At 38.6% G+C, this 19,544-nt stretch overlaps 1 protein-coding gene across 2 annotated transcripts in view; it reads left to right on the top strand.

Moving 5' to 3' along the window:
* LOC101170754 (copine-8) overlaps positions 1 to 19,544 on the top strand; it is a 314,618-nt gene that overhangs the window by 252,899 nt on the left and 42,175 nt on the right. For both annotated transcript variants that reach the window (XM_020703540.1, XM_011475541.2), the window contains 2 exons: positions 14,077 to 14,180; positions 17,685 to 17,789. In XM_020703540.1, the coding sequence (XP_020559199.1) occupies positions 14,077 to 14,180; positions 17,685 to 17,789 (209 nt within the window). The remainder of the gene's footprint in view (positions 1 to 14,076; positions 14,181 to 17,684; positions 17,790 to 19,544) is intronic.

Genomic DNA, 19,544 nt, shown 5'->3' with positions numbered 1-19,544 from the left:
ACTATTCCATTCAAAAGTTGATAGAATGTCAGCAAAAAACTTTTTTTTTTTTTGAGGACATCACTGCATTACGACAGGCTGTTTAATATAGGAGAATAAAATTGTTAAAGTATGAAAAAAAGTAAAAAAAATCCAAAGCTCAGAAAAATATAAAAGAGAAAAGTCAATATTTTACGAGAATAAGTTCAATTCAATTTTATTTATATCGCCCAAATTCACAACAACAGTTGTCTCGATGCGCTTCGTATAGGTAATTGAAAAAGTTAAACATAAAAGTTAAACATAAAATCAAGGATCATGAATACATAGAATTCAACAGGAAAATACTAAATTGAACTGACAAACGGACTAAGCTAAACTGGACATCCCTGCCCTTAGACCCCCCTTAAAGTTGTAAAATTATAAGAAAAAAGTTGAAATTTTATGAGAGTAAACTTGTGAATCTATGAGAGAGAAAAAAAGTTGCAATTTTGGGAGGATAAACCTTTTATTTTAAATAAAGTACGCCCATTGATGAATTTAGCCTTATGATGATGCCAGAAGACTGATGGCATCCATCCATCCATCCATCCATCCATCCATCCATCCATCCATCCATCCATCCATCCATCCATTCATCCATCCATCCATCCATTCATCCATCCATCCATCCATCCATCCATCCATCCATCCATCCATCCATCCATCCATCCATTCATCCATCCATCCATCCATCCATCCATCCATCCATCCATCCATCCATCCATCCATTTTCTTCACCTGCTTCATCCCTTTTGGGGTCACCGCGTTGCCAGAGCCTGTCTCGGCTCCTGTTGGGCGAAGGTGGGGTACACCCTGGGCAGTTACCCCAGTCTGTTGCAGGGCACACAGGCACTCACACGTGCACACTTAGGGACACTTCAGAGTAGCCAATTCAACTGTGAAGCATGTTTTTTGGACCGTGGGGGGAAGCTGGAGTGCCCGGAGAAAACCCACACATGCACGGGGAGAACATAAAACTCCACCCAGAAGGGTCCCAGCCAGGATTCGAACCAGGGCCTTCTTGCTGTGAGATCAGAGCTAACCACTGCCCCACCATGCAGCCCTCTTAGGAATCTATGTGCCAGAATGCATTTGGACTTCTTCAAGTAAACTGCAGACGTTGTAAACGGCACACCCGTGGAAATCCACTCCTTGTGGGTCAAGAATCTTCTGAAGAGGCCCAGTTTCCTCCAATTCTTTCTAAAAATGTCCTTTTATTTAAGTAAAAAAACTTTTAAAAAAAGGACATTTGCTTATTTGTGAAACCAATGATAAATTAAACGTTTACAATGCACACGTCTCTTAAAGCATACTGAGACACGACATGGGTTATTTTTTAGTTGTTTGTATTTCACTTGGTGAACAGACTTTTGCCTCATACATCAGTAAATCTATACTTGTAAATTCTCAACCTATAACTTATGAAATTTTAACTTTATTCTTGTAAAATATTGTTCTTTTAACTCTGAATTCTACTATTTTATTCTAGTACTATCACTACTTTTTCTCATATTTTTACAACCTTTTTATTGTAAATCTGGTTGTAAAAGAGACTGTGACAATGTTTTCTGACTTTCATCACCAGAAAAAAGGTCATTCAGATACTTTTAGAGCAATCTAAAAGAAATCACTAATCTGTTGGCTAAAATTAGATTTTTTTTTGTAATCAAAGAAGACATACAGTTTGTTTTTACACCAGTTGTAACAAACACATGTGATGGCGTCTGCATTGAAATCTTTACCCAAAGACACTCGTGTGAATTTGATGACTTTGAATCAAACCTCAGAATTACTGATTAGCAGAAAATTGCTCTGGCTCCTGAACTGTCCCATAGCAGCCAATCAATCCCAGCAATTCTATTTTTGTTGTTAGTCACTCAGCTAAATGGAGCCTGTTGGTAAAGTCCATCAACAGACCTTCACCATTTATCCCCATAAGAAAACAGAACTTTTTCTTTGTTCTTTAACACAACAAACATTTGTTTATTCATTGATGTCATCACATGTTGCAGTGATTCCTAACCTCCAGCAGGTTTTTGACTGGACAAATTCACAGACCCTGACCAAAAACCCAGACTGGTACTTAAACTTCATCTTTTTCTAAGAAAAGATGCGCTGGAGGTTTTCTTCTGCTTCAGTCCTTTAAATGCAACACTCTGCATTCATAAAATTTTAAATGGAAGGATTTCATTTGGTGTCAAAGCTTTCTAAAAGCTGTAGCCTAAAACAGCACATTTGTCAGGTTGGAGCATCCAAAATGAGCCGGTGACCCGGCTTGGTGGCAGAAACAGGGAGCTCTGAAATAAATGTATTTAAAACCTTAGAGCAATCGTGCAGTGGCAGAGTGACAGTACATGACTGAGAGAAAATATAATACATCAAAAATCAACAAAAAAGACACAAATTCTTAATACATGAAGTACTAGTAAATTCTTGTTTTCTATTCTTAAACGTTTATTTTGGATTTAGGTCAGGTGGAGATTAAGAGGCTAAAAAAATGCTTCATATTTACAACTTCACATCGAATTCTTTATGTAAAAACTTACATACGTTTAATCTCTTTTAAAGGACCTTTATCATGGATTGTGAGGGGGTCTGGCTCTGAGAGCGCAGGTTTTTAGAGAAATACTCAGAAATGCGTGAACAGATCCAAATACTGCTTTGTTGTTGTTTTTCATTAACATTATGATGCATTTAAAAGCTCAAAAAGTTAATTATTCACGATATAGGCCCTTTAAATATCAAAAGTATTTTCTAAGTAAATGAGTTTTTTGGCAAGAAAAAGGGTATAAATGCCATGTCGTACAGCCACTTACATTTTGTGCTTTTCAATTACGCACGGTTCTCGTGCTATGTTGATTTACGTGTTTATTTGTATTTCTTCCGTGGTTTTAACGTGTTTCCTTCGTGATACAGCGTGAAACTTTCACGTAACAACCCCAACTTTTCTCACTTTTTCCACGTTCACGTATGACCAATTTTCATTCGTTCAATAGGCGCAAAATGGATGTAGCGGCTGTGTGACATCGCCATAAGACCACGGGATCTGACTTTTTTTTTTTTGAATAAAATCTTTTTAAATCGAGTTTCATTTATGTTATAAAAGCTAAAATGTAAAATGCAAAGACGCAATTACCTTTTCTATTTAAGTTGCTGTTTCATTGTTGAAACCTTTTTACAATTTAAAGCACATAATGGATTTTAAATAAATGCTTTTCAAAAGTATTGTTAAAACTTGTGCGTAGATAACACCTCAGATATTCTGATTATTGTAACTTCTTCAGATAAGCAGTCCCACCGAAAGTTTTGCCCAAGTCAAAATAAAAACTGTTTTAACTCTGAACTTACCGCTCTGCCTCCACATGTAACAAATCTATGCAAGAGTTGAGAGTAGGCACATTAGGGAGGAAAAAGAAACAAAGTTTTACAAGCCTCCGCATAGTTATGCTATCTTCTGGGCTGATGGAAATTTCAAGTTTGGTATTGAATTTCAAATAATACACTGGCCCATCAACTGGCCCATAAAAGGTCTTATTAATGATCACATCCAAAGGGGGAGGAGTCACAATGTCAGGATGGTGGTCTTAAGTGGACAGCAAATCAATGAGCTCTTTGGTATTAATGCCCGTCATTAATGACATTAGGAGAAGGAAGCATGAGTGATTGAACTCCAAGTGTCAGTATATTTAAGGTTAAAAAAAAACGGAATGAATATGTATTTTAGTTTTCGGTTACATTTCACATGTATTTTTGGTTTGATTATCCTGTCATCAATTTTTTATTTAGCAAGCACAACAGTCATAATCCTCACGATATTTACTATACTGATGATAAATCTAACCATTTACATGCATCACTTTCTCAATTTATATCTACAAAACAAGAAAAAGTGTTTCAATAAAGAAAGTATCTTTCAATTCCATTAAAGTGCACACAAAATGTAAAGATATCTCATTTTTCTGTCTCAATCTCTGTAATCTTAACTGCAAAATGTAAATATTCAAAGGGAAAAGAATAAAATAGACTTAGAAATGTCTCTTCCTTCCATCAATATCTTGTTACGGATTTATTAGTCCCAAATCAAAATAGGAAAATTTTATTTTAAAGAAAAAAACAATTTTACTTTTTACAAAAATGCAATTGATACGTAGCACACAGACACTCAAAATAAGTAAGCAATGCGAGTAATTATGCAACTGATATGGAAAATATTGCAATTTCGTCTTGCCACACTTTGTGTAATTTATTAGTCTTTTTTATTGGAAGATTTAAAATCGAATTAAGTTTCCTGGTAATCATTTTTTAATCACCTAAAAGTATGGACTTCCCCAGCAGACAGAATTTGATAAATGAAAGCAAAGGAATGAATTGCAATGAAAGCATTCACAGCTCAGGAGCAGACAAAAAAAAAAAAAAAAGCAGTGATGTAAAAACCAATCGGCAGGCCAGAAGCTCCCTGCTTGGCTCCATTCCAATGCAAATAGATCCAAGTACCTCTTGGTTTTCCTCGTCTGAGCTGGCACGTAACTCAAAACTGTACGGCTGGATAGCTCCAGTTTTTCTTGCCGGTACAATGTTAGGTTGAGGTTGTGAGGGGCTGTAAGCTTTCCGGGTGCAGTAAACAGATGGAACATTGGAAGGGGACGGGCTTACTCTGCACCAACGGTCCCGCCCACAACTCGAACCACAGCCACTCTGCAAAAACAATGTCCTAGAAAACAACATATTTTGACTACTGACTACTGATAAAATTAACACAGGGAATGCTTTAAAAATAGATCAAAAGATGATTGGAGTGGGACTTTAAGGCAGTGGTCCCCAAACTACTTTTTTTCTGTTTCATTTCTAATCTGATTCTGAAGAAAGTTTTATTTTGGAAAACTACTGGGTACAATCCACCACATCTGACTAACACTCATGTCAAGTCGCTCGGTCAGGACACATAAATACATCCACTCCTTTCTTAAAGCAGCTGCATCTACCGCTAACTTCAAACATTCAAACTAGCAAAATAAAAAAATATATTTGGAAAGTTTCTATTGGCAGAAAAAAAGCCATTGAAAAAAAATCTAGGAAAATCCTTCAACTTCAAAACAAAAGAAATCTGCATTTAACAGACAAAAACCAGGAGTCTTTACTCCAAATATGGATTTACTGTGACAGTTGTTCCCACGCAACATAATAATACTGCAGAATATTCATCAACTGGCTGTTTAATGTTACATGGACCCTGCTAATAGAAATGCTCAAACAGTGGATTCACGTTTCTTATTATTTTTAGAAAACAACCTTTTTTTTATTGTGTTTATCTGTCGCACTTTAAAAGTCAGACAAGGCTGAAGTTGGTATTGGATTTTTTTCAGCTTCCACTTTAAAAATGTATGGGTTAAGGGAAAATCTATATCACATTTTCATGGTTCCTACAGGAAATCTTGTGAACAAATAAAGTTTCGCAGAGGCTGAAGATAAACTTTACACTTAAAAGTTAAGGGAAACTGCAGCTAAAAACTCAAAGACCCACTTGGGCCGGTCCGTGAAAATATTGTCTGACATTAAAGCGGACCTTGGCCCATAAACATGGTGGACCAGCTTTTTGATTGTTTGTTCATCAGATCATCTGTTTTAATTTTTTAGTTCCTTTTTTGTTTCACATGTTTGTCATGTTATATTTTTTCTTGTCTTCAGTTTATTTTTAGAAGATCATTGTTCCACATGAAGCACAAGCCTGGTCTTCTACATTTTGGGACAACCAGCCCCATTCCTGACACTATTTGACTTCTTGTACTGTGCTGTACTTAAATTTGGAGACATATTTAGTCTTCCTGTTGCACTACTTTCCACTGTGTCAGGACTCCATGTTGAGATGCACATTATGTTCCTGCCAAGAGCATCCTCTTTGTATTTTTTATGACTTCCAAACAAAGTTCCAACACAGGAACATGCCTAAAGAAGCCGGATTGTGTGCAGAAGTTTTCACAACAGCAGGTGTTTGCTGTGTGCTAAAGTGACATGTGACTTCAAAACTAGAGCGACAGGATTCTTGCTCAAGTTACACATTTATCTGTATGATACGAGAAAAGCTGTAAACTTTTCCTTCTCATCCTGAGCAAAAGAGTTGCGTAACCTCAGACAATGACTTCTCGTCTCCTTGCTTCCCTTCCCCTTCTACCAAGGCCTTTGTTGTTCTCTTTGATGCCTCCAAATTTCCCTCCACACTGTGCAATACATCTGAAAGACAGCACTCACCACACTTGGCACAACGCAAACTAGAGCAGGTTTTCTCCCAGGGTGAGCTTGAGAACAAGAGAGAGACGGAAAATATGAAAAGGACTTAAATAAATAAATAAAACTGCAGGAGCGGCTGTGTCTGGAATGATTAGAGGATGTTCTCGCAGCTCTGGCTGAGGTTGCTTAATTTTGCTTCATTATAATTAGAAATGGTGCAGAGAACATGAGTTCTGTGAGCCAACATGTCAACACGAGTCACAGACCGTCGTTTGTTGCCGAGATAAGTCAAGCAAAAAAGCTAATCAGCAAAGCAGTGTGTCTGTGGGAAATCTAATCCTCTGTTCCAGAGTCAGTATAGACTGGACACTCCTTATCAGACCAGAATCAGCAGATTAGTTATACTTCTCTATACCGTTACGTTTACATTCACCCTCTTTCAACCCTTATCTCCTACTCGCTTAATTAATTTAGCCTTAGATCGATTTTTTTTCTTTTCCTTTTTAGTCTTTTTTTAGTTCTGTTTTCTACTTTTCTCTGATCTGTAAATTCACAGCAAACTGGTTAATTCTTTTTTTTTCCTTGTCCCTCTATTGGTGTTTCAATTAATTTGACAAATCTCTTCTTTGGGTGGGTTGGGGAGTAAAAACGGAGGGAGACAAATGTGAATCAATCTAACTTTGCTGCCTCTTTAATAATTGACAGCCTGACTCTCCTCAAACGACCAAATGGCTGTTTATCTCGGAGTTTGTGAGGGCTTGTGTGCGTAGCGCAGAATGTTAATGAGGAGGGAGCAGATGCATTTTTAATATCACCAACACTTCCATCACCATAAATGCTTTTATGTCCCATCAGCCCCACTGAGATGCTCTGGTGTGTTGTAACTAAAAGCAGCTCAGCTTCCAGATTCTGCCCGCTCAAAAAGCTAGATCAGCAAGTCACCAAAAGTCCACTTAATTCCTAGCCAGCCAATGGAGGCTGTTAATAAGCGCTGTGTTAAACCGATATCCATTCAATATTTAGATGTTTGGGTTTGTTGGGTTTGAGGAGCAACATCAGCTTTTCTGTGGCATTTATGAGATATTTCCGTGATGATTACTGTAATTTAAATGTAATGGTTAAAGTTACTTGAGCTCTGTAGGGTTGGCTTTGAGTTAAAGAAATCTGCACGAAATCTTGTATTTACTGTAGATTTTTGTGATAACTCAGTATTTTGTCAACATCAGGAATTTGTAACGACAGCTTACATCCCACGTTTTACTTTCATACGTGACTGAATGACAGTAGGTGTGAATCCTTTTTTTCTTTAATATGCAATGAAACTTACTGGAAAGGAAGCAGGTCAGTGCATTATACTTTAATGCAGTCTCAGAAAAATGTGGGTTTGCATGTCTTAAAGCCTCAAAGTGTTGAATAAATCAATAAGTGGAGATTTGCAAAGTTAAGCGACCCATATAGGGAAAGCACATATGCCGGGGCTGTGCGCTAGACATCCTCTGCCCAATTTAACCTCTGGACTCAAACTGCAGAACCCACCGAAATAGTTCTTAAATCAACTCTACACCCCTTACAAAAATATTGTTACTTAAACACACGCCACATAAATCTTGGTCCTCCATTACTTTTTCTTTCAAGGACTGCAAGCATGAAAGAGAAGACGGATTACTGGGGAAAGTAAAACGTGAAGACAGTAGTGCATTTAGTTTGATTTGTCCTCAGTGATGTTTTAGTGGTTTTTGTCATCTTGCATTTACAGGTTTTCCATTTCCCCCCTGTCAGAGTCAGTCATTAATTATCCACAGCTGTCTTCATGTAATCCTCCTGTTTATTTAAGTCTTTCAGCTCATTTCCTTTTCACACTTTCTCTTCTCTCTTGTCTCATTTGTTTATTCACATATTTAAGTTCCTGCTATCAGGTCTCCTTTGAGTCTTAGTCCATCAGTTTAAAAACTCAACTGTACCAATCTCACATGATCTCACATGATGACCATGTGCTGTGAAAAGTTCAGAACTTCAAATGTTTTATGTTTCTAAAATTAATGGTTTGTTGTTCTTCAGAATCTCTGTGTCTAATGCAAATAAATACAATCAGACGGATTTTTTACATATATTTTTGATAGCGGGGTTCTTGTTTTTTGTTGTCTGTGAGTTATAGAGCTATAAAATGACGGTTGTTGTCTGAGACTGAATGGTTTGTTTAGGATGTAAAGATTGACTAAAATATTAACTTTTATTTGTTTTGGGTATTGTTTTTTAAAGATGTACTCCAACCAACCCACCCAGGCTACACCACCCAGATGATGCTGCCTTCAAATAATAAAAAAGAGGGAAATGGACTCTTATGGACCAGAACACCATTGACTGAACTTTTGATTGACTTCTTCCTATGTTTTCTGTATCTTTGTTTAAGACCAACTTTTGGTTGATTTATGCTTCTTTAAATTTGTTTTAACAGTATGCACTGAGGGGTTCACTTGCTGTAGACCCACACACTCGTCTTCAGGTGGAGCAGACTTCACCTGTGTCGAACAATACAACAAAACACACATATAAATGTGCACTGCAAAAAGATGCACAGTAAAAAAAAACTCACTAATCTTAATAAAATCACTAGAAAATATTAAAATGATCTGTCTATGCAGCAAGTCATATTAAGCTTTTCAAGAAATCTTACAGTGCAGACCAAACTTTTGGTCTGCACTGTAAGATTTCTTACAGTGTGTCTTCTGCACTGCAAGAAGACACACTTTCCCATTCATTTGAATGAGAAGGTGTGTCCAAACTTTTGGTCTGTATTGTATATGAAAATCTAGAATAAGGAGTTCCAAATAAACTTTCAGAAAGGGAAAAATAAGCTCAAAAAGTGAACTGACTAATACAATTACTTTAAATTGAAGTATTTTTTCTACATTTCTAAACATGTAGTTTATATTTGTCCGCTTGTATGGACCCATTTGTTGTTCAGTTTGATTACAGTGACAGAAAACTAGTTAAATTAGTAGAAATGACTCACTTCAGAACAAAATGAGGAACTTAGTACAAGTTGGCCCATTTTTATTAGTATTAGGATAGTTGTATCCTTATTTCTAGACTAGTGGGATGAGACCGACTGCAACAAAACAGAAGATCTGTGAAAATCATGCAGTCAAATACTTAATGGACAAAAGAGAAGATGACTCTTACTGAACGGTTAAAAATGTAACCCCACTGGGAAAATGAGAGAAACTAAATCCTAAAGCCTCAACACAACAAGGACACAAAAACTTACTAAAATAACCTGAAAAGATTTGCCAGAAGTCACTAATCCTCACATTACTTTGACTCGAAATGCCACCAGATTGGACATGGTCTTTCTTTGGTTTAAAGGAGTGCACACACACTGAGAGGGATAGGTGTGAGATGTATGGTGATGTCAAAGCCGGTCATGTGGAGTGCGCGTGTCCTCGGGGTGGGGTCATGAATATAGATAAAGTTCCTCTCCTGCTGCTGGGGTTGAGAGGATGAGATGTGCTCAGCGGTGTGTGCTGCATGCTTGTATGGCTGCTTGTGATAAAGACAGAGTGGACACTGAGGCCAAATGAATAAAAATACTCAACTGAAGCTCAGCACAGGTGTGTAAAAGCACTCTCATTCAAACACACTTTCTTGGATGTCAGAAGTGCAATTTGGTGCCTGGCAAAAAGCCTAATACGAGCACAAGCTGCTACATTATAAAGCTATTAAGGTGTCATTAGTGGGGCAATCGCTGCCGTTGGAAGGCCTCAGGCTCTGACAGCAAGAACAAGCTATACAGTAATAGCCTCTGAATGTACTGCAATGAACCCGCTGTCTTTCAGATTAGTGTGTGGGGCTAAAATGCCAGAGATAAGTCCGCCCGCACCTCAACACCACACAGGAAGAGCCAAAAGAGCAGCACTAAGCCAGCCCAGCATGCCTTAGCAGCTAGGAGAGTCAAGAAATGCACAGATTCATGATAAATATCTTATGGAAATAATTCATGATAAGGATTTTTGTGCAGTGGGGTGAGGAGGGAAAGCAATGGAATTTATCCTTACTGGCCACTTTATTAGATACACATGTCCAGCTCGTTAATGCAAATTTCTAATCACCATGGCAACAACTCCATGCATTCAGGCATGTAAACATGGTTAACACGATCTGCTGCAGTTCAAATCGCGCATCAGAACGGGAAAGAAACGTGATTGAAGAGACTTTGAACGTTGCATGGTTGTTGGTGCCAGGCGGGCTTGGTCTGAGTATTTCAGGAGCTGATGATCTACTGGGATTTTCACCCACAACCATCTCTTGAGTTTACGGAAAATGGTCCAAAAAAACGAAAATATCCAGTGAGCGGCATTTCTATGGGCGGAAATGCATGGTTGATGCCAGAAAGACAACAGTAACTCAAAGAATCACTGGTTACAACCGAGGTCTGCAGAAGAGCATCTCTGAAAGCACCATACGTCCAACCTTAAGACAGATGGACTATAGGAAGGAAAAACCACTCCAGGTGGAACAGGAAACTGAGGCTATAATTTATACAGAATCACCAAAACTGAACATTAGAATATTGGAAAAACCTTGTCTGGTCTGATGATTCTTCACTTTTGCTGCTAAATTCAGATGGCAGGGTCAGAATTTGGCATCATCACCATGAAAGCATGGATCCATCCTGCCATGAATCAATGGTTCAGGCTGGTGGTGGTGGTGTAATGGTGTAGGGGATATTTTCTTTGCACACTTTGGACCCCTTTGTACTAACTGAGCATGCCACAACTTACCTGGGTATTGTTGCTGACCATGTCCATCCCTTCTGACTACGGTGTGCCATCGTCCGATGGCTACTTCCAGCAGGATGAAGCGCCATGTCATAAAGCTGGAATCATCTCAGACTGGTTTCTTGAACAGTACAATCAGTTCACTGGACTAAAATGGCCTCCACAGTCCACTAAATCTCAACCTGATTGAGCACCTTTGCCATGTGGTAGAACAGGAGATTGGCATCATGGATGTGCAGCCGACAAATCTGCAGCAACTGCGTGATGCTGTCATGTGAAACTCTTTGAGGAATGTTTCCAGAACCTTGTTGAGTCCATGCCACCAATGATTGAGGCAGTTTTAAAGGCAAAAGGTGGTTCAACGCGGTTCTAGCAAGCTGTCCCTGAAGTGGCTGGTCAGTGTAGTCACACAATTGTAATTCCCCTGGTGGATGTTTTCAGAAATATCAAAGATGGAGGGAATGGTTCATTTTTTTTTCATTTACAATGATGTTTACTTTTCAGTCAGTGCAAAAACCTCACAGCCATGGTAGAAAGTTTTGGAAAAATATAAATTTTCTAGAAATCAACTGTCATTTTAAGAAAAATTCAATCATTAACTGCACATTCTCTTTTTATTGATGCATTCTGAAAAGTTTTCTCATTACAAACCTTTTTTTCCACATAAAACCTTTAAAAAGAAGGCAAGCAAGAAAAGCCCAAACTCTGTTTTATCTTCGGTGTTTGTTGCTGAAATGCACGGAGAGCCCCTGCCTTTCCAGATGCTGTGACATGTTTCAGAAAGAGTTAGTTTGAAGATTATTAGTCATGCTAAAATTAGACTTGGTAAGCAGCAGCTGCCACTTCTGTTGCAACATTTGCTGCTGGATGGATGGAGTTGAACAGTTAGAATTAAAATGCCTGCACAGATCCATGCACTTTTGCAGAAATGCACTAACAGTCTGATGCTGGATCATTAGGTCGTGTTTATAGATAAAGGCAGAGTGGTTTTCAGGCTGAGAGCCAGTACTTTATGGAGCTGAGACATAAAGGAAGGTGTTCTTTTACACAAGGCAGAGTTAAACCATTTTACATATCGCTGGGTTTAATTCACGCACCTCAAACTGAAACTGTCTTTTAACATTAATGCCCTTCATAAGAGTCAGAAATAATGGTAAAAATGTTTAATTCTTCTTTTTTTTTTAAATAAAACTGAACTGTTTTATATTCTTAAATCAAGCTCTGACATATAGTGTTATGTAATCACCATGGATATATTTTTAAAACAGCGGGTCTATTCATTAACATTCAATGTGCATGGTAGTAATTAATCTTTTGAATAATTTCCCGATAAAAGGTTTAAAAATCTCTTTTAGGACGAAAAGAGTTGACAAAGTTCCTAGGGATGTAAAATGTAAGACAGAGTTACTGCAGTATTGGTTAAAAACCACAAACAGGATTATGTTGGTTAAAAAGGTATAGAATCGATCATAAAATAATCTGTTTTTGGCAAATTTTGTCAGTTTCTTCTCCTGATTCTCTACTGTATTTGCCTTTTTATGTATGTGTGATAAGAACAACAATACGATAGTCACAGCCCTGCTTCTACCAGGTCGGGTCAATTCTAATTTGCTGAAGGTGAACCACAGTGAGGGATGTGTGTTTGTTGTGTTCACTAAACATGTAACCTTTTGTTTTTTTTCCACATAACTTCAAACAATACCTGAACAACTTTGAAAAAAAAAAGAGTAGTTGATCCAACTTAAATGAATCACTTCAATTGCTAACACATAATTGAATTAAGTTTATTAAACCTAATTTCTTATGTCTGTCCAACTTAATTTAATATGGTGATCTAACATAATTTTCTTGTGTTTATACAACTCAAATGGATATATTATAAGTTAAATATATATTTATCCAACTCAATACAATGTTTATTTAACTTTAATTCTTATGTTTACCCAAGTTAACCTAATGTATTCATCAAACTCACATACGTTAAAGTGTGCGCCCGCAAGCCCCATCTGCATCCGGTTGCTGCAGATACACAACTTGTCCAGCAGCTGAGCAAACAGATGTGTGAAGGCCTCTTGTGGTCTGTTACTGTTAGGGGAATGAATCTTTGGACACATGAGGTGTATATTTTTTTATATCCCTTTTGCGTTCGAGGCTAAATTTTACTTACATTAGTTATATTCCTGTTTGGACCATACCTAGATTTTAGAAATAGGGTAATAAGGGTACATTGGGAAAAAAAGGGGGTCAAGAAGTTGGAGGATGATTAAAGAATAGGAGGGGGTAGAATTACAAAAGAGGTAACAAGTTGGTGGAGTATTTTTTCCCGATTTCATCTGGCAAACCTTTCAGTCCTCAAGTGAACCCATTAATCTTGTGACTTTGTGGCCTTTCTAAATGTCAAGCATTTTACTGTCACAGTGGAGTCATTGTTGGAAGTTAACAGGAAGCGTTATGGTTTAATGGGATAATGGGGCCCCTAGTGTAAAAACAATTGAAAGATCTTGGCAAGTTTCTTCAAGTGCTCTCCAAAAAGATGCATCAAAGATTATAAAATTGGCTCTAATGACCCCAAACCATCCTGGTTTGCTCTCAGAGAGACAATCACGTCTTTCCATCAAGACTATTGTCCAAAACAAACCTCCTGGCCTTTGTGAAGGGTTTTTCATCAGGAAAGAGTGATGTGCTGTGCATGAATGACGTGTGGTCAAAACAAATAAAAGAAATGTGCAGCATCACCAAAAAGTGCTTCAGCACTGTTACAAAAACAGTTTGAGATGAAAAATGAGAAATTTGTGAAGAGCAGATTTCGCACACTTACTCTACCGAGTGCTAGTGTTAAAAATAACAGATATAAGTTTAGTGAAAAATGTCTTTCAATCATGCAGCTTTTAGTGTCTACATTTAGTAGTTTCCCTGCTGCAACCTAAAAGTTATTAATCAGTTAAAAAAAAGGACCTTAAAAATACAATAATGTAAAATAAAGTGTAACAAAGATCTTCAGATGAATTTCTTTTCTGCTGCTTCATCCTTTCTTTTTTCTGTACACCTGCAGGACAGTGCCACTATGCAGTTCTGTGCCAACAAGCTTGACAAAAAGGACTTTTTTGGCAAGTCAGACCCCTTCATGGTTTTTTACAGAAGCAACGAGGATGGAACGTAAGTTTTTTATTTTATTTACATTATACGTTACTTTCAGCCCTTTCTCTCATAATACAGACTTTTTTTTGCCAAGTAACATCACAATTCATATACATTTTTTTATTAATCATAAAGATTAGACACAAATAGCAGTTTTTGGAGAAAAACCTTTGGACTAAGTTGATTAGAGTTGTTCTGAAATGTGATTTTGGTATGAAAAATCTGCAGCATTTTATGGAAAAAGAAAATAAAGTTTTTAATCTGTGAATGGTTTTACAATCGTGATAGCTACATAGGCCTTAAAGGCCCGTACACACCGGGACGAATTTCGCCCGCGATATTGGCCGACGTTTAACGCCTTGTGACTAAACAAAGGGCACCAATGTGAGTGTGCACACCGACGCGAAAAAACGCCACGCGTCAAAGCGTCACTTTTTAAAAAACGCCTTGGGTTTGTTTTTTTGGTTTGACGCGCCGCGCTTTTGCACACGTGTCTGGAGCTTCTGAAGTTACAGTAAAAGACAACTTGGGGGCGCTCAAACACTAAACCGCCTTTCTGAGCACATATACCAGCGAAGAAGATAGACGCCAAGTAGCGTCTACACTGCCGCAAAGAAATAATGACGGACATTCTAAAATATCCCCGAACCAAGCACCAGTTGAAGCAACTGGTGCTTGAAATATTCATGTTTTCTTTGTATAATTCTGACAAGCGCGTAAATACTTCCTCTCTTCTTCTGAGTGAAAAGCGACTTTAAGAAGCGTGAAGTTGCGCAGCGCCTCCTTGTGTACAGGAGTATTTCTGATTTACATTAAGCGCCATCTAATGTTAAGTAATGAAATTGCATGTTCGCTCAGCTCATCGTCAGCGAAAATCGCCTGGGTGTGAACACAAAAAACGTGGCGAAATACGCTGGCGAATATTCGTCCCGGTGTGTACGGGCCTTAAGTCTTACTCTGGGTTTACACTGGTCTGTTTGCGGTCCGTCTCTGTGTGGGGGAGTTCTCAGTTAGTTTGCGTCGTCCCAGTTGCGTCTCCTTAGTCTGGCCTCTACCCTTTGATCTGTCTGGCATGGGAGACCATACTACCATGACCACAAAGCTCCAGCCAGCATAGTTATCTGGGTCATCGAGACGCGCGAGCTCCCCAACCATGACAAGGTGGCAGTCCATGGGCACCCATTACAGGTGGTCTCATAGAGACGGGGAGGTGTGTCTTGGAGTTCCCTTGAGGCTCATGTGGCATCAAGGGAAGTAATGAAAATGGAACCTACCATTGTCGTGCGTGTGGTAGGTGTATCGTTAAGTGTCTGTAAGACAATGGAATTTGCACACACCTATGACCTACGAATGACGCTGTCGTATGATGCCCTTACGTCACATTCTAGTCGTTATTAACGTGCGAGTTCTGGCTCCTCACTAACAGCCCACAAATGCTGCACACATGATATGTAAGTGTCCATCCGTCGGATGTCCACACAAACTACACTCTGTCTAATGTCCTTATTTCTAACAGTCTGGCTGCAGCAAAGAGCACTCATTTATCACTTAACAAGCACTAACGGTATCATTGCATAGTGTGCAAGATTTTGGGGGGATTGAAAAAAATTTAAAATCCATACGACACGCCTGCATCTCACCTACTTCACTCTTACTTGCATGTTGTAGAAGTGTTTGCTTTGACTTGTCGCCTGCAGCATTCACATAGAAAGACTGTGTGTGGACATTTTTGCTCTACCAACTTACCAAGAGGTCTACGAGCTTGATATTTCTTAGGCAAAGGTGGGCGGTCGCCTGGGACCCCAAACACTATAGGGGGTCCGAGCTGAACACTCAATAAAAGTTCCACCACTGCGTAAAGATATGCCCATTGCTTACCGCCAGATAACTCGTATCTACCCGTGGGCGCAATTGTGACGTAGGCTACAGAGAGCGATCAACAGACAGGATCCTGTTCAGCCCACAACTCCTAATGTGTTTGATTTAAATGACCTTAAAAACATAAAAATCCGGCATTTAATGGAAAAGGTTTAACTCTGAAACTCAAGCAGATGTAAAACTCTTTCCAATTTTTTCACGTTTCCTGAATGCTCTTGAGCTTCTCTTGGGTCCTGTAACCGTGGCACCATAACCTCTGTCCAACAGGAAGAGTGTTCAAGCTTCTCTGAGGTTTTGTTTGTCTTTCATTCATTGAACACAAGGAATTGATCCTCCAAACCACACAAACTCTTGGTGCCAAAGGGTTTACAGAAAAGTGGCTTGTACTGTGAGGAGTTCTAGAGCAGTGTTTTTCAACCAGTGTGTCGCGGCACACTAGTGTGCCATGAGAGATGGTCGTTTGTGCCGTGGGAAATTGCCCTCATTAACTGATCTAAAAACATTTTCCATCTCCATGATTTCAGCTCTCTGTTCATCCAAACAGGCCCTGATAAAACACTGAGGAGTTAGGAATATAAAAGATCATAAAATACTTTTTCTTTGCGTTTATTTTATTTTATCAAAGACATTTTGATAAGGTACCGCGATTCAGCTGCACCTTCGGCTGTATTTTGGAAACGTCCCGTCCCTTTAACTGTCTCCACCAATCATTCTTGAAGGCTTAATCACATGTCATCAGTCTGACCAATCAGAAGTGGTTAAAGTCTTCACTTCCTTGTCCCGATTTAGCTCGTAAAGTCGCTCAGTTCTAAAAAAAAATAGCAGCTAAAGCTCGTCTTTAGCGGTGTAGCTTTCCACAGAATCCGGTATCAGACCGTGGAACAAGTGAACAAAACAATCAAGCTCAGAGACGCGATCTCCGGCCGTTTTATGCACTACATCTCCCATGATGCATTGGGTTGTGAGAGTGACAGCGCATACGGAGATCTGTTGTTAAACGTCTTGAAACCAACGAACACACATCAATCTGTTTTTAAGTCTTCTAACTTATCTTTTATTTCATCTTTTAGAAAAAACAGCTGCAGTTTCCAGCTTTTTCTGCAACAATTATCTCAAAAATGCATGTGAGATTGTGGAGGGGCTGTAGATCAATACAGAGTATGAGTTTCTCCTTTTTTTTAAATTTTTGGATGCTGGTGTGCCGCGGGATTTTTTTTAAGGTTAAAGTGTGCCGTGGCTCAGAAAAGGTTGAAAAACACTGTTCTAGAGGATTAAAAGAATTGAGGCACTCAGGTGGGCAGAATAACTCACAAAACTCGGATAAATGCTACATTACAAGATATTATTTGAGTTTATCTCCACCTGAAACAGATAATCAGATAATCAACTCACCGTCACTCACATGGTCCAGTGAAATGATCTGAAATGTCAGTCCAACAGAACCTTTTCTAGTTTTCTGTCAGTACAGGACATGACTGGGATTTGTGTCACCATGGCTCCATTTGGTCAGCCTCATGCTTCCTCTCTAATTTGCATATTTTTTCTCTTGCTCTGCGGCTTCTTTAGATCACAAAGAAATAATTTTCTCTCTCTGCTTCCTTCTGAACATATCATTTTCTAATGTTGGTGCTCTCCTGGCTCTAGGTTTACTATCTGCCACAAAACAGAGGTGGTGAAGAACACATTAAACCCGGTGTGGCAGCCTTTCACTATCCCTGTACGAGCGCTCTGCAACGGGGACTATGACAGGTACGATGCCGCTTCCCTCCATGCTTTCTAATCCCCACAAGGCTGTTTGCCCGTGCGCGACTGGCTCCCCCCTGCCCGATCAATGATACATAGTAATGTACCCTCTGTTATTTCCATCTCTCTTCCGCCTGCATGGCTCTAATAAGTGTCTTCTGAATGATGAAGTGTGTAGTAAGTGCAGCCGTTGGGATGTTCTGAGCATATATATAAAAATATAAATATATGTAAGCAGTGGAAATCAATGCCAGTTAAGTATGGTGTAGTGTTAAGCCTCCAATTATTTCTACTGCCATATGATCTCAGAGCAGCAATTTGTACATCCCTTCATATTGATTTTCACTGAAATAGCTTGTGTCGGGCACAGTTTGCCTCTGTAATCCCTTTGCCCTTTGTTTTTTGGTGTGGCTGTTATCAGCAGCTTTGTCCTCCGAGAAGATCCAACTGGGAAATAACACAGCTAAAGGAGCGTGGCACTTTTGCATTTGACATGGCATTTGTCCTGTTTCATTTAAATTTCTCCATTTAATCCATTTTTCTAATCCATTAGAAGCAAAAAAATGCAACATAAAATGTAGAAGGGTTCTTAGAGGGGCCTTTGGTCAAAAATGTAGTTTTGTTTTTTCTTGATGGACAAACAAACTGCATCTTCAGAAGCTACATTTTGATTAGAGGCTAAAGCTGCAATATTTCTTGTTTTCAGGGTTCTTCACAAATCAATCAAACCTTTTGAAAACAGTTCGCCTTCTTTGTGGCAGAGCTGCATCGATAATTGCTGTAGTAACTGACAAGACAAACCACAAACAAAAATCAATATTCGTCTGTTGGTTTGGCTAATTAGTTGTAAAATTAGCTTTTGCAGCTCCTCATCGCTAGATATCATGTGATTCCTAAGAATATTTTTCTCTTTAACCCATTTAGCTGCTGCTTATCTGTATGTGCATTATATACATATATAAAAAAAACTTTTGCTGCGTTTCTAGTTTTCTTTGGTTTGTTTTTGGAGGACTTCAGAGGACAGTTCACTAACTTGATGTTAGGTGTTCCCTCAAACACCCACATAAAAACAGGCCTTCACAGGAACATCAACCAGAGCTCGAGTGCGGTAAATCAAAACATAAAGGGCTTCATGCTGGAAAAAAGCTCTTTCAACACCTGTCAGTTTTTCTTGGCTAATGACTCGATTTATCTGCTGCTTTTATTTTGACTGTAGGTTAAAATTATAAAGCTTTTCATTTAATGTCATAATATGTTGTTGGAAGTCATAACGGAAGACTGTGAAGATAAATCCGTTCTTTGCAGCATTGATTTTCTGTAAACAGGAAGTTTATAAAAGAATTTATTTTACGTGGATGTTACGTGAAGTAAAGTAAAACCAAAACAAAGATGCCTTAACAGCTATGTCATGAGACAAATAAACTAAATATTTTAATTGTTGTTATTGTTTGTAATACAATAATAAATGTTTAGGAAACTTTTTTTTTGTTTTTAAGATTAAAAAATGTAAGCCCTAACATTTAGGGCTCCTTAAGGCTTTTTGGTCCAACCACAGATGTCACTACTCAACATTTTGATTCATTTTGCTGCATTACCCCTTTTCTGAGGTTTAACATCCACCAAGTAATAGAAAAAACAAGGGTGTCAGTTTTACCATGTATGGAAATTTAAGAAAGAAAAGCCTGTTAGTACTTCTAGCCCACTTCACGTCGACCCCGGCACGCAGGTCAGAACCCGGCCAGAGTGTGAACACAGCGATCA

This window comes from Oryzias latipes, chromosome 5 (genome assembly GCF_002234675.1).
Source record: "Oryzias latipes chromosome 5, ASM223467v1".
Taxonomy (NCBI): domain Eukaryota; kingdom Metazoa; phylum Chordata; class Actinopteri; order Beloniformes; family Adrianichthyidae; genus Oryzias; species Oryzias latipes.
The sequence above is the reverse complement of the archived record's forward strand: the minus strand, read 5'-3'. Positions and strand labels throughout refer to the sequence as shown.